We start from the raw sequence: 13,608 nt of genomic DNA, 5'->3' as shown, positions 1-13,608 counted from the left end.
CACTTGCAAATGTGTATATCAGACTCACATTTCTTTTTTGATACCTTCCTCATTACATTTTTAAAATATTTATTTATTTATTTATTTGGCTGCACAGGGTCTTAGTTGTGGCACGCGGGATCTTTGATTTTTAGTTGTGGCATGCGAACTCTTAATTGCGGCATGTGGGATCAAGTTCCCTGACCAGGGATAGAACCCGGGCCCCCTGCATTGGGAGCGCAGAGTCTCAGCCACTGGACCACCACAGTTGACCACCTGCTCCCTCTAGAAATATTCTTTCTCTCTGGCTTCTGAGACGCTACCTTTTCCTGATTTTTCTTATGCATCTCTGGTCATTCTGCAGTCTTCTGTGCAAGCTCATGTTATTCTGTCCAGCAGGTATCAGGACACAGTCCTGACCCCGTCTTCTCTTCTATGCCTAGCAATATTATTAATGCTCATGTTATTGATTGCTGTCTAGTTATGGAACACCTACATTTCTTTGTCTAAAACAGAATTTTCTTCTGTGTTAGATGCATGTATTAAACAGCCTCCCTGACATCTCCACTCAGATATCTCCCAGACATTCAAATTAACATGCTCAAAGTTAACCCAGACCCCCAAATGAACCTGTTCCTCCTGTTTTCCCCATCTCTAAAATTTGTATCACTATCATGTACACTTTTGCATGTATCAAAACCTGAGAGTTAGTATTTGCATTTTCTACTTCTTCACACAGCTCCTCATTCCATGCTATCTCTAAATGCTGTTAATTTTGCTTGTAAAATATATCATAGATTCATCCACTTTTATTCATTTCCACTGCCACCACACTAATCATAATGCCTCATCTGGACTAGGTAGTAGCCTCTTAACTAGTTTCTTTTTTTACACACCCTCACCTCCCAGCCTGATTTATTCTGTACAGAGCAGCCAAGAATGATCTTTTAAAAATGTAAATCAATAATTTAATCTCCCTCCTTGTTATGAAGCACAGAACTTTTGGAGAAGCCTTGAATCCCAGAAGAGAGGTTTTTGCTGCCTCCATGGCTCCTAATGCCAGACCTCGCTCTGTTTCTGGTGTGGGACAGCAAGACAGAATATTTGATTTGAATGACGTGTTTGCCAGCAAATAGATTGCCTTTCTATTGCATAATGTCATTTCATACCAAAAGATACAACAGTCCAAAAGCCATAATCCTAAATAATGTTGAGTCAGTATCAGTCAGGATACACTAAGAATATAAGAAGTTTCCGCATAATAAAGGACTCTCACAAAATGAAAAATATTTAATCTCCCTCCTTATAAACCTTCAAGGGCTTTCCACTGCATCTAGGATACAGTTCACATTCTTTTCCATTGCCTGTAAGACCTGCATATTCTGGTCTTTGCCCCATATTCCAGCCGTATCTTAAACCACTTTTCCTTTGGCTCACTGATCACACCTGTCTGCATTAAGTTATTTGAATGTGCCCAAGCTCTCCTCTTTCTGGGTCCTTTGTTCATGCTGCTTACACTGCCTAATGCTCTTCCCCCATCTTCACCTGGCTGACTCCTTATTATGCTTTAGATCTCAGCATGAATGTTAACTTCATAGATTGCCCTTCTTTACTACCCAAACTAATTTCCTCCACTATTTCTTTTTTTAGTTGAAATATATTTGATATATAACATTGTGTAAATTTAAGGTGTACAACATGTTAATTTGATACATTTATATTTTGTAATGTGATCGCCATTGTAACGATAGTTAGCCCCTCCATCACGTCACATAATTATCATTTCTTTTTAGTCCTCCACTGTTTCTTTTTTTTTTAAATTTATTTATTTTTGGCTGTGTTGGGTCTTTGTTGCTGCACGTGGGCTTTCTCTAGTTGCGGTGAGCGGGGGCTACTCTTCACTGGGGTGCATGGGCTTCTTATTGCGGTGGCTTCTCTTGTTGCAGAGCACGGGCTCTAGGCGCACAGGCTTCAGTAGTTGTGGCTCACGGGCTCTAGAGCGCAGGCTCAGTCGTTGTGGTGCACGGACTTAGTTGCTCTGCGGCATGCAGGATCTTCCCGGACCAGAGCTTGAACCCGTGTCCCCTGCATTGGCAGGCAGATTCTTAACTGCTGCGTCACCAGGGAAGCCCTCCACTGTTTCTTTATCATGTACCATGTAGTTTTCCTTTATAGTCCTAAACAGAAAATTTTGTCATCTTATTTGTTTATGCATTATGGTCTGAATTTCCCCAGTATATTATTAGTACAATAAGAACAGAAGTCTTGTTTATCTTCTTCACTATAAAGCATCCAAAGCCTAACATAATTCTTGGCAAATATTTATATTTAATAAATGTTTTTAATGAATGAGTAACTAAAGGTATGACAGGTTCTTAATAAATCGACTGTACTTCAGCGTACTCTGGCCACTTCCTCATTTTCCTTTAAAAGGTAAATTTAAAAAATGTCATGAAGAACCTAGGGGTAAGGCAGGAATAAAGACGCAGACCTCCTAGAGAACGGACTTGAGGTTATGGGGAGGGGGAAGGGTGAGCTGTGACAGGGCGAGAGAGAGTCATGGGCATATACACACTAACAAACACAGTAAGGTAGATAGCTAGTGGGAAGCAGCCGCATGGCACAGGGATATTGGCTCGGTGCTTTGTGACAGCCTGGAGGGGTGGGATAGGGAGGGTGGGGGGAGGGAGACGCAAGAGGGAAGACATATGGGAACATATGTTTATGTATGACTGATTCACTTTGTTATAAAGCAGAAACTAACACACCATTGTAAAGCAATTATACCCCAATAAAGATGTTAAAAAAAAATAAGAAAAAAAAAATAAGGTAAATTTATTCACGTTAATTACTGAAATCGCCTAATCTTTGGGGACACTTCTGTGACAGATTGAATTCTCAGATCACTTTTTTGTGTTCTTGCCAGTTTTCATGTATCATAACTATTACTTACAATTTCCATTGATGATTTCTTTCAGGGAGAACCAGGTAGTATAATTATGTCATCACTGCCAGGGCCAAAGGGTAATCCAGGATTTCCCGGTCCTCCTGGAATACAAGTAAGCATCTGGTGATTTTCTTCTTTGCTATACTGATTAAATCAGACCACAGCATCACTTTTTTATTCTCAGCCTTTAATACTCTCTATTTTAGTTATAGAAATTATCACTTGAGGTTTGATAGATATTGCAGGTACCTTGTACGTGAAAATAAAAGTATTCTGGACCAGGGAGAATTTTAAGAAGCGCTGCTTTGTTCTTTTAACTCTCAGTCCAGTTTCCATGGAAATTTTTGTTTTGGGGTTTCGCAGCAGAAATAGGCTTCTATATTCTTATTCCTATGCTGTGGGGATCAGTAGGGTGGTAGGAGTAAATGGTCTGATTAAAAATAAAAATTGTGGGTTTCCCATTTAAGATATTAGAAGACATAATTTGTAACATTATCAGTTATAGATAACATGAACATATTTTGAAAGCTAAAAGGATAAAATTTATACATAGTGACCATCAAGTATAATTTTCAGAAAAATAGTCATGTCAGCCTACACATAACATACATGGAGACAACAATAACTTTTGCGAATTTATAGATTAGGAAATTAATTTCTTGAGGTTTATTTTTCATGAAGATTGATCCCTTTGCCAAAAATAAAAATCAGTACTTTCTAGTATTTGATCACTAAGATACAATTTCAGGAACTTTTTTCATTAGCCACCTTCTCATTCCATACTTGATATAACCCATCCATATGTTCTTAAGTACTCCCAATCTTTTATCTCTTATAAATTTGTATTATGTTATATTTGAAAATATCAGAATACATGCAAAATATATGTAGGTTATGAAGCATAACAACCAAATGAACACTTATGAACCCAACACAGTGTTTAAGAACTAGAACATTACAAATAATTTTGAATCAACCTGTGGTTTCCTTGGCAGCCACATCCTTCTGCATTCTCCCAAGATGTGACTACCATCCTGGGTGTTCCATTGCTTCTTAAAAATAGTTTTATTATATATACATATATCTTTAAACAAGAGTGTTTAGCTTTTGAAATAATACAAAATTTATGTGTAGTTTTCTCCAACTTTTTCTATTTGATATGTTAAGATTCATCCATATTATTGTATGTGGCTGTAGTTCATTCAGTTTCACTTCCGTATAACAGTCCTCGTTTGAATATACTAGAATTTGTTTCTCTGATCTCCTATTGTTGGATATTTGGGTTGTTTTGAGATTTTTTTAAATTACAGAATAATCCAGGATTTATACCTAGATATAAAATTACTAGATTTCAGGGCAGTCAAAATTTCAACTCCTTAAGATGCCAAATTGTGTTCCAAAACAGTTATATCATTCCCTTACCTTTTGTCCCAGTTATTCTCACTTCCTTCTTTGTCTTTAATCTCATTTATTTTTATTTTAAAATTAGAGAAGCCACCTTGAATCTAGTAGCCTTTCCCTTCCCATTTCTAGCATAAAAGCCCCACTAAATGCCCATCGTTGTTGCTTTATATTTTAAAACTTCCTTACTATGTGTTTGTCCCACATTTGTTATGTACCACTGTAAAACATAAGTTTTCTAATGCACCCATTTTGTTTAGTTGAATTTCTTTATAGTTATTTAATGCTTTTGTTCTTCTACATTTTAAAATTCTGCTTATAACACTTCAGAATTATAGAAATGTACAACAGAATTCTGGCAACTGAAGTTAGAATTTCATCCATTTAGTTCTTTATACAATACAGTGAGACTTTTTTTTCTCATCCTTTTCTTTACTTCCTTTGTAACAGGGCCCAGCTGGTCCCACTGGTATACCAGGGCCAATTGGTCCCCTAGGACCACCAGGTTTGATGGTAAGGTTGCTTCTGTAATTTCATTTCTCCTTTTCTTTTGATTTCTTTCACAAATATTAATATTATTTGTATTACTTGAAAGTATAATGTATTTATAGTGTTCATGATCTATAGTTTTCTTAAATTTTCTTATTTATGGGAGATTTTACAATGTTATGGTGAACAATATGTATGCTAAGTAATAGCTCCATTTTATAGATGGAAAAAATGAAGTACACAAAAGGAAAGATTTAAAATATTTTGTCAGTTCTGGCCATCTTATGAAGTCTTCTAAGGCAGTTCTTTAGTCACTTGATGAAATATGTTTCTTCAAGCTGTGGTTTGCTGTTAAAGAGGTATTCACAAAACAGGTATTCACAAAAAAAATTGGCTCTCATTTCTTAAGGACCTGTAACAAAACAGTAGGATTGGTGAGGGTAGTGAATCACTGTGCAATGGGATAAGGATTGGTATTCCCCAGGAAAGAAGCAAAAACTTATAAAGACCCTGAATGTGCAACCAGTTCTCTTACTTTACTACCTGTATGGTCACTTACATTTTCTACTCTAATAAATTGTAAGTACTTTTACCCCTGAAATACTTAGATTTCATTCAAGTCATGTTTTAGACTTAGAGCTCTGCTGTTGCCCTCTTAAAAGGGCAAGAAAATTGTACTTCAGTCAAAGTAATTTCTCATATGCCACTCTATCGCTCATCTACCATATATTTAAGTGACAGTTTTCATTATACCTTTATAGAGTGTACATTTTTGCTTGTGACAATTGGTCCTCTATTCATGAATGAAGGAAATAATGTTCGATAAATACTAGAAGATCTATCAGAAAAAGATTGTGATTTTGTCTTTTTTATAAATCTTTGGGAGAGGATTAGAAAACCTCTGAGTTTAGTTTGTTTTAGTTGTAGGTGTCTTGCAAAACATGAGATTCTGGACCATGGCACTTTTTCCTAACTCTGTTATTTACAACCTTGGCCTACCCTAGGTGTATTGTTACACCTTGAATTTCGTTAACTCTTGTGACCACATAACAGATTCACTCTGTGCTTCTTAATGTCCCTGCAATTAACCCTGATTCAACAGATGAAGCAAAGTCTTAGAAATGCCACCAAGGTACAATATGTAAATAAATAGGTCAGCTGACATCAAGAAGTGATATACTTGGGCAGACAAATGCCAATTTAACTTTTCAAACCTTGAAACATTCTCAAATATACAAAGATTATATAAAATAAAACTGGACTAAAAAGTAAACACATGCTTTTTAGAACTAGACAGTTAATTGTCTTATGGTACCTAAATTTAACCTATAATTCTGATACGATAAATTTGATGTTTGTTGAGATTAATTTTTGTATTGATTTTTGGCACGAGTGTTACTCCTCTGCCTCTACCCATCCTTGCGTTTCTTCCCCCGCCCATGTGTAGCCTGTCATGAGAAGTCTCCACAATTATCTAGTTTCTTTAGATCGATTTAAATGTGTGTCTCTGACTAGAAAGCAATGAGAAAAAACCCCAGGAAATATTATTTTGAAGGGCTTTTTCAGTCCTCACTTTTTATGAAACCAAATAATTTTTTAATATACTCATTAATATAACACTTTTTTCCCTTTTCTGTGTCTTTTATTCTTAGGGCCCTCCTGGCCCACCAGGACTTCCAGGACCAAAGGTAGTTTTCTTTTTTTTTTTACATCTTTTATTTGGTGTGGATTATTTTTGTTATTGTCAATGAGGTTTTAAATTGAAATCTTTCTCTTCAGGGGAATATGGGCTTAAATTTCCAGGGACCCAAGGGTGAGAAGGTGAGTAAAGAAGAAAGTTGCTTATTTAGCCCTCAGTTTTTTCCTGTCATAGTCATTTGAACTTGTGGTTTTGCTTCCTGCAACTGTCTTAGCTTACATGTTATATTATTGTCTGTTTAAACTATGAAATGTCACTTTCTTATTTTATCTTGAAAACAGGGTGAGCAAGGTCTTCAGGGCCCCCCTGGGCCACCTGGGCAGATCAGTGAACAGAAAAGACCAATTGATGTAGAGTTTCAGAAAGGAGATCAGGTGAGTATGGAGGGAGGAAATCAATGAATATCTTGCTATGAAAGTAGTATTGCATTAAAATGCATTACAAGCTGGAATAAGGTTATATGTGAAAGGCCTTTTAAAATAACAAGGATTTGAGATAATTAAAATTTTAAAGTAGCTTGATTGAGATATACTTTATATACCATACAATTCACCCATTTAAAGGGCACAATTACATATTTTTTTAGTATATTCACAGGGTGGTGAAACCACCACTACAATTTAAGTTTAGAACATTCTCATGAGCCCCCTCCAGCAAAACCCCATACCAGTTAGTTATGACTCCCCATTTCTCCCCAAACTCTCGAGCCCTGGGCAACCACCAATCTAATTTTTGGCTCTGTAGATTTGCTTATTGTGGACATTTTGTATAAATGGAATCATACAATATACGGTCTTCTCTGTCTGGTTTCTTTTACTTATTATAATGTTTTCAAGTTCATCCATGTTGTAGCATGTATTGGTACTTTGTTCATTTTTATGGCTGAATAATATTCCTATGTGTGTATATTCCACATTTTATTTATTAATTCAACGGTTGATGGGCACTTGGATTTTTCTCCATTTTTGGCTATTATGAATAATACCTTTATATACAAAATCAAGTCGTGGTAAGATAGATTGTCATTGTTTTAGATGACTCTACATTTCACTGATATGCGGGGAGAAAGATGGTATTACTCTATAAAATCTTGTCGTTTTTAGAAATAATTTTCTGATACATTGCTTCTACTAGAATAGATGAGGGGATCAAACACATCTTTTATAGAATAGTGGCTCACCCTTCAACAGAGTGTGTGCATTGTTGTTTCACTTAAATGCTAATAAGAAAGTTAAGAATAAAGGACAAATTATACTGAAACTCTACCATCAATATGTATTGGGCCATTTAAATCTCTGCCAAAATGGATGTGTGTTATATAGCTCCCAAATCTCCAAGTTTTAGGTACCCTTGCTTTTTATAAAATATTTTATAAGAATAAAAAATCATTAATACTTTTGGGACTTCCCTGGTGGTGCAGTGGTTAAGAATCCACCTGCCAATGCAGGGGACAGGGGTTCAAGCCCTGGTACGGGAAGGTCCCACATGCCATGGAGCGACTAAGCCCGGGTGGCACAACTACTGAGCCTGCGCTCTAGAGCCCGCGAGCCACAACTGAGTCTGCGTGCCACAATTACTGAAGCCTGCGCATCTAGAACCTGTGCTTCACAACAAGAGAAGCCACCGCAATGAGAAGCCCTAGCACCGCAACGAAGAGTAGCCCCCGCTCGCCGCAACTGGAGAAAGCCTGAGTGCAGCAACAAAGACCCAACACAACCCAAAATAAAATAAATAAATAAACTAAAAAAAATCATTAATACTTTAATTTGAAGTGTTTTCTTGCTATTTACCTCAAAACTTGGCTTGTCCTAAAAATTAGCTGAAATGAGCAAAGATGGCTCTAGATTTTTTGCCTAGTAGATTTCAACTTTGAATTTGAAACATCTTATTATCTTTGGTTATATTACATGAGTTTATAGTTCAGCTTGTTAAAAGTGTTCCTAGCTAGCTCTAGTGCTAACTGCATTTATATTGCTTTCCTTCTCCCTACTACTGCATAGGGACTTCCTGGTGACCAAGGGCCTCCTGGACCTCCAGGGATACGTGGTCCTCCAGTAAGTAACCTAAAATTCTTTAGCATCATTTAATGTAAATTGATATTGACACATAGTACTCCATGAACCAATGTAAAATTACTTTTGTGTGTACAGGGTCCTCCAGGTGGTGTGAAAGGTGAGAAGGGTGAGCAAGGAGAGCCTGGCAAAAGAGTAAGTGTTACGGCTACTAATACTCTTTGCAAAAAATTTTAAATGTGTCTATGTGTGTGTGCGCGCCTGCCGGTGCACATGCACATGTGTGTCATTTTCTTTTTTTCCTCTTAAATCCTGCTTTCATTGCCTCAAAATGTCATGACTGACATATTCATTTATTTATTATAACACTGAAGTCCGAAAAGTCTACTTAAGAGAGTCCCACGCAGGAAAAAGCTTGTTATATTCTTTAACCTTATATTTCCAAATAACAAATATATATTCTTACATTTCCTTGAATCCTATAGGGTAAACCGGGCAAAGATGGAGAGAATGGCCAACCAGGAATTCCAGTGAGTATTTAAAGTCTATCCCTTCCCTCAAAAAAAAAATGGCAACATTTGTACATGTTGGTAAAGAAGCAGGATAGCAAAGAAGCTTGGCTTTGGAAGTAGTATAAATGAATGGAAATTTTGCTTTCTTTCTTTTCTGAATGTGAATTTGAAATTTCTCTGTTTTTCAAGACAGATTTTTGTCAGGTTTACTGAGATATAATTTGTATACAGTAAAATGAACCATTTTTAGTGTACAGTTCTGTGTATTTTGCTAAACACGTACAGTTGTGTAACGATCTCCATAATAAAAAATAGTTCCGTCCCCTCAAAAGTTCCCTCACGATCCTTTGTAGCTATTCCCTACCCTTCCCCAAAGCCCCTGGAAACAACTGATCTGTTCTCCATCCCTATAATGCTGCGTATTCCAGAGTGGCATATAAATGGAGTCATATTGTGTATAGCTTTTTGAATCAGAATTCTTTCATATAGCATAACGCACTGTACTGTATATCAGTAATTCATTAACTTTTAATTGCTGACCATTATGTGGTTATATGGATGTACCAAGGTTTGTTTATGCATTTACCCATTGAAGGATATTTTGGTTGTTTCCGGTTTGGGCCATCAGGAATAAACTGCTAAAAACATTCCCATACTATTTTTTGTGTGAATGCAAGTTTTTTCAGTAAAAGTTTTGACATATAATTCTAATTGCTACCAAAAAAAGAGGAAAATAAAATATGCAAGTCCAGGAACACTATTTCAGGCAGCCTCAGTTTCAAGAGTATCCACCATAGATGTTAAAAGAGGTTTTCCAGGACAGATAGAAAATTTGATGAAATTTGGAGACTATTCTGAAGGAAAGGGAGCATTCTTAACAAGACTGGAAGTTATAAAGTCAGATAAATTGATTTCCAGATGATTTTCCTAAACAGGCAGTCCTCAGCTTATAAACTCTAGATTCACCAATGGCTTAAACATATAAAATGGCATAAGGTGGGGTTAAATTCAGGGCCCCAGTTACTGGCTTCCTTTGGAAAAGTGATTTAGGCAGCCATGATGTTCAGCAATTCCCTCTGATTGTTTTTGACTGATATCCCCAGGGAAAATGCTTTTCTCTGTTTGCACTGGGAGAACTAAAATTAGGTCAAATAAACATAGCCATGCAAGTGGGATCTTTTTGGGAACCACCAGACAGGTCAAAAATGACAATTCCCTGGGAATGGGGCTTTGAAGAAGCTTCAACCTGGTTCTTTCCCTTCCAGTTGCTGCTGTGCTGCTGGTTTTTACCTTGATTGTGAGCTGTTGGTTTTCAAGGCTACTGCGGAGCTGAGGAAGTGTGATGGGAATAGAGCCACAAACCTCTGTGTTCTCACCAAGATTCAATCTTTTATTTTTTTTCAAGAAACACTTCCTGGATTGCTGCAAGCCTTTGGTTAATTTCTAGAGTTCTAAAAAGGTTGACTCTGACCATTTTTGCAAGTGTCCTTGTTGCTTTCATGGAGGAGAGGATTTTTGGAGGTCCTAATTACTCCACCATTTTTGCTGATGTCACTCTGTCTTCCATGTTTTAAAGGGTTTGCCTGGTGATCCTGGTTACCCTGGTGAACCAGGAAGGGATGGAGAAAAGGTAAGAATTTTAACACTTTGAAGTGACTGGTTTTATTCCAGTTAGTACACTCCTTTTCTTGCCCAAGTTTGAGTTATAAATGAAAAAATTCTAAATAACTAGCTTTTGTATTCAAAACATACCTTCTTTATCCATCTTTTGGTGTTGCTCCCTTTTCTGTTATACCAGTTCCTCTAAATTTTCACTCACTATCCTAAATCACAGTCCATGTGATAGAAATACATGGAGAAATGTTTAACTTTAGCATTTCCATTGTTAAAAGTTGATGCCTTTGCTTTGAGCATGTATCGGCAAAACTTTTGTTCTCCAGAAAGAGGATTCAGCACTATTTTAGTCAGGTCCTCATACTAAAAAGGCTTATATAGTTGTGAATTTAGAATGTTGCCACTAAACATTTCCATTCTCTATGCAGTTATTGTCTGGAAGTCTGTGGCTAATTCTTTGTTGTTTTTTTCATTTGGCTATGCAGCCTGACTGAAGTCATTTATTTAGCAGCCTATTTTAAAAGTGACTTTGAAAGAATGTATGAAGCACACAGTTCTCCTATTTATAGCAAATCACAAAATATCCAGTTTTCCAATCTCTCTGGTCTTTAATTGCTTTCTATGAAAACCAAAACTGAAAAGCTTTGTTCTGCAGGCAAGGAGGGAAAGGTGTTACAAACTTGAACGTACCCAGAGGGCACACGTTTTAATGGTGGTTTATCTCTAAACTAGATCCAAGTTCTAGCTTGGCTTTAGAGGCACAGCTAGAATAAAGGAAGATAATAAATACTCAGAGAATAGAAGTTTGTTTTTCTAGTGTAAGTAAAGTTATAGGATAGAGTATCTTCTTAAACTAAAAGGAGTTTATAGATAGATGAAAGGTTCCTATGAGCAAGTCTAGAATGAGAACAGAGGTGTGAGAGAGATACCTATTCTTGGGTCTTGGCCAGTAGAGTAACAGTTGAATACTGTGTTCTTCAGCTGTTGTAGCTACTGGTTAAGGGTAAACAGTTTTGTCTGAATTTGTCTTTCATTAGATTCTAAGAGCAAAGTCACAAAAGTAATTATGATTTATTAACTGTTCCTGATGATAGTTAAGTCCATCATCTCTAAAATATCTGTCACTGATGGAAATGACACTAAATTTATGCCGTTGACAAGTTTTTTGAAAAGGAACATGGCTAAATGTAAAAAACAAAAATGTAATGATTATAGCTGATTCTAGTGCTACAAGTTTGTAAATCAGCATCTTCTTAATAGAGTATTTATAGTTTGCTGGAAAATAGGAACTTTAAAATCAAAGGATGTTACAGCTAGACATACCTTAGAAGTTTGGTCTATATATAAGGCAGAAAAGTTAATTGATTTAGTCAGCATCATAGAGCTTGTAAATCTGAGACAATCACATCACAGGTCTTCCTAGGCTTAGCTAAGTACTGTTTCATTACCTCATTTTGTATTTCTCTTTGAGATATTTTATTATGGATTTCTGGGTCTTTATGAAACATAGTTATCTGTTATATCTTTGAGAAAATTGATGTTTTCATGTGATTTTTACTAACCTGTTTTACAATTGTATTGAACAGGGCCAAAAAGGTGACATTGGCCCAACTGGGCCTCCTGGACTTGTAAGTTTTTTGTTTCAGTTTTTATTTATTAAATTTATTAGTGCATTTTAATTTTCATGTTTTAATTATATACTCCGTAACTTTTCCTCATAGAACACAAAATTCCAAGATCAACTTTTCCTGGCTTAAAAGTCTTTACATCCGAAACTTCAGTGATGTTGACCTCCAAGTCTTTGTATTGTTCTGCCTGTATATTACTTCTCCATAATAAAGGTCCAAAATTACGGCATTAGGTTGTTTTGCATCATGATTGCCAAATCATTTCTCAAGTAACCAGCAGGTGGTGCAAGTGTTGCTTACAAAGTTTCAAAAAAAGAAAGTGTTGAGGAACTAGGGGATTGGTCCTTTCCCCTGCAGAGCTCAGGGGAAAGATGGATTTGGTCTTAATAGGTTTTCTCAATTTGTAATTGTCTGATTCACACCTCTTTCTTCCCTGAGTGTGTGCTTTCTAGGAGCTCTTAAGCAGAAATGTAGGAAACTGCTCTGTAAAAGAATACTTGAGGGGTTTACAAATCTTCTGTCATGTTTGCATTCACCATGAAATTCTAGTCAAATATATTTTCATTCTTATTAAGAATAAAATGTCACTGTTGCAGTTGACATATTGGTTTTACTATCATTGAAATTTGCTAAGACTCTTGACTTTAGGCTGCACTGAAGCTGCAAAGGGTCAAGTGCCTATAAAACCTATATGTTCAGACATTTGAATAACATTAATTATTTTTGTCCATAGTGAGTATCAGATATTGATACTTGGTACTTTACCAAATCTAATGAGGAGGTACTTAAAGAAGATCTTAGACAATTTTTATTCACTTGCATTTTAAAATCAGAATTTTACTTCTCTAAGAAGCAATTTCTCTGAAAAATGAAATAAAATTTTGATGATCATCAGAAGAAATGGAAATTTTGAGAGTGCAATCCAATCCAACAGCTCACTTCCCCTTTTGAACTACTATCCCAATTCTAGGTCCCACAAATTTCAGTGTCCATTTGTCTGAATATTTCTTATATCTAAAAGAGCCAGGATAAATATCTCACTTTGCCAGTAGGTGATGATTTCTGTCTCAAACTGATAGTTTCTTAAATGTAAAGCTTACTTTACCTTTATAGCTCTATGAAGTTAATTTATTTATATTTAGATTATTTAATGTCAAATTATTTAGGCATAAGGGTCTAAGAAGATAGAAAGGGAATGATCAGCTAGTTGATTTTAATTAATAAAGCCTTCCTGGTAGAGATGTGTTTTCTTTTTTTTTCTTTTTAAGAAGAAGAAATAAATATGGGTTGACAAAGAGAAAGATTGGGGGAAGGCATTATAGATGTT

General features: G+C 36.1%; 1 protein-coding gene across 2 annotated transcripts in view; it reads left to right on the top strand.

Annotated features, from left to right (window-relative positions):
• The window catches only part of COL4A5 (collagen type IV alpha 5 chain), a 218,474-nt gene that overhangs the window by 115,174 nt on the left and 89,692 nt on the right, over positions 1-13,608 (top strand). For both annotated transcript variants that reach the window (XM_033849377.2, XM_019949549.3), the window contains exons 9-18: positions 2,958-3,038; positions 4,778-4,840; positions 6,469-6,504; positions 6,596-6,637; positions 6,797-6,889; positions 8,516-8,569; positions 8,666-8,722; positions 9,013-9,057; positions 10,616-10,669; positions 12,240-12,281. In XM_033849377.2, coding sequence (XP_033705268.1) covers positions 2,958-3,038; positions 4,778-4,840; positions 6,469-6,504; positions 6,596-6,637; positions 6,797-6,889; positions 8,516-8,569; positions 8,666-8,722; positions 9,013-9,057; positions 10,616-10,669; positions 12,240-12,281 — 567 coding nt within the window. The remainder of the gene's footprint in view (positions 1-2,957; positions 3,039-4,777; positions 4,841-6,468; positions 6,505-6,595; positions 6,638-6,796; positions 6,890-8,515; positions 8,570-8,665; positions 8,723-9,012; positions 9,058-10,615; positions 10,670-12,239; positions 12,282-13,608) is intronic.

This window comes from Tursiops truncatus, chromosome X, assembly GCF_011762595.2.
Source record: "Tursiops truncatus isolate mTurTru1 chromosome X, mTurTru1.mat.Y, whole genome shotgun sequence".
Classification (NCBI taxonomy): Eukaryota; Metazoa; Chordata; class Mammalia; order Artiodactyla; family Delphinidae; genus Tursiops; species Tursiops truncatus.
Note: the sequence above shows the minus strand (reverse complement) of the source record. Positions and strands in the feature narration are given on the sequence as shown.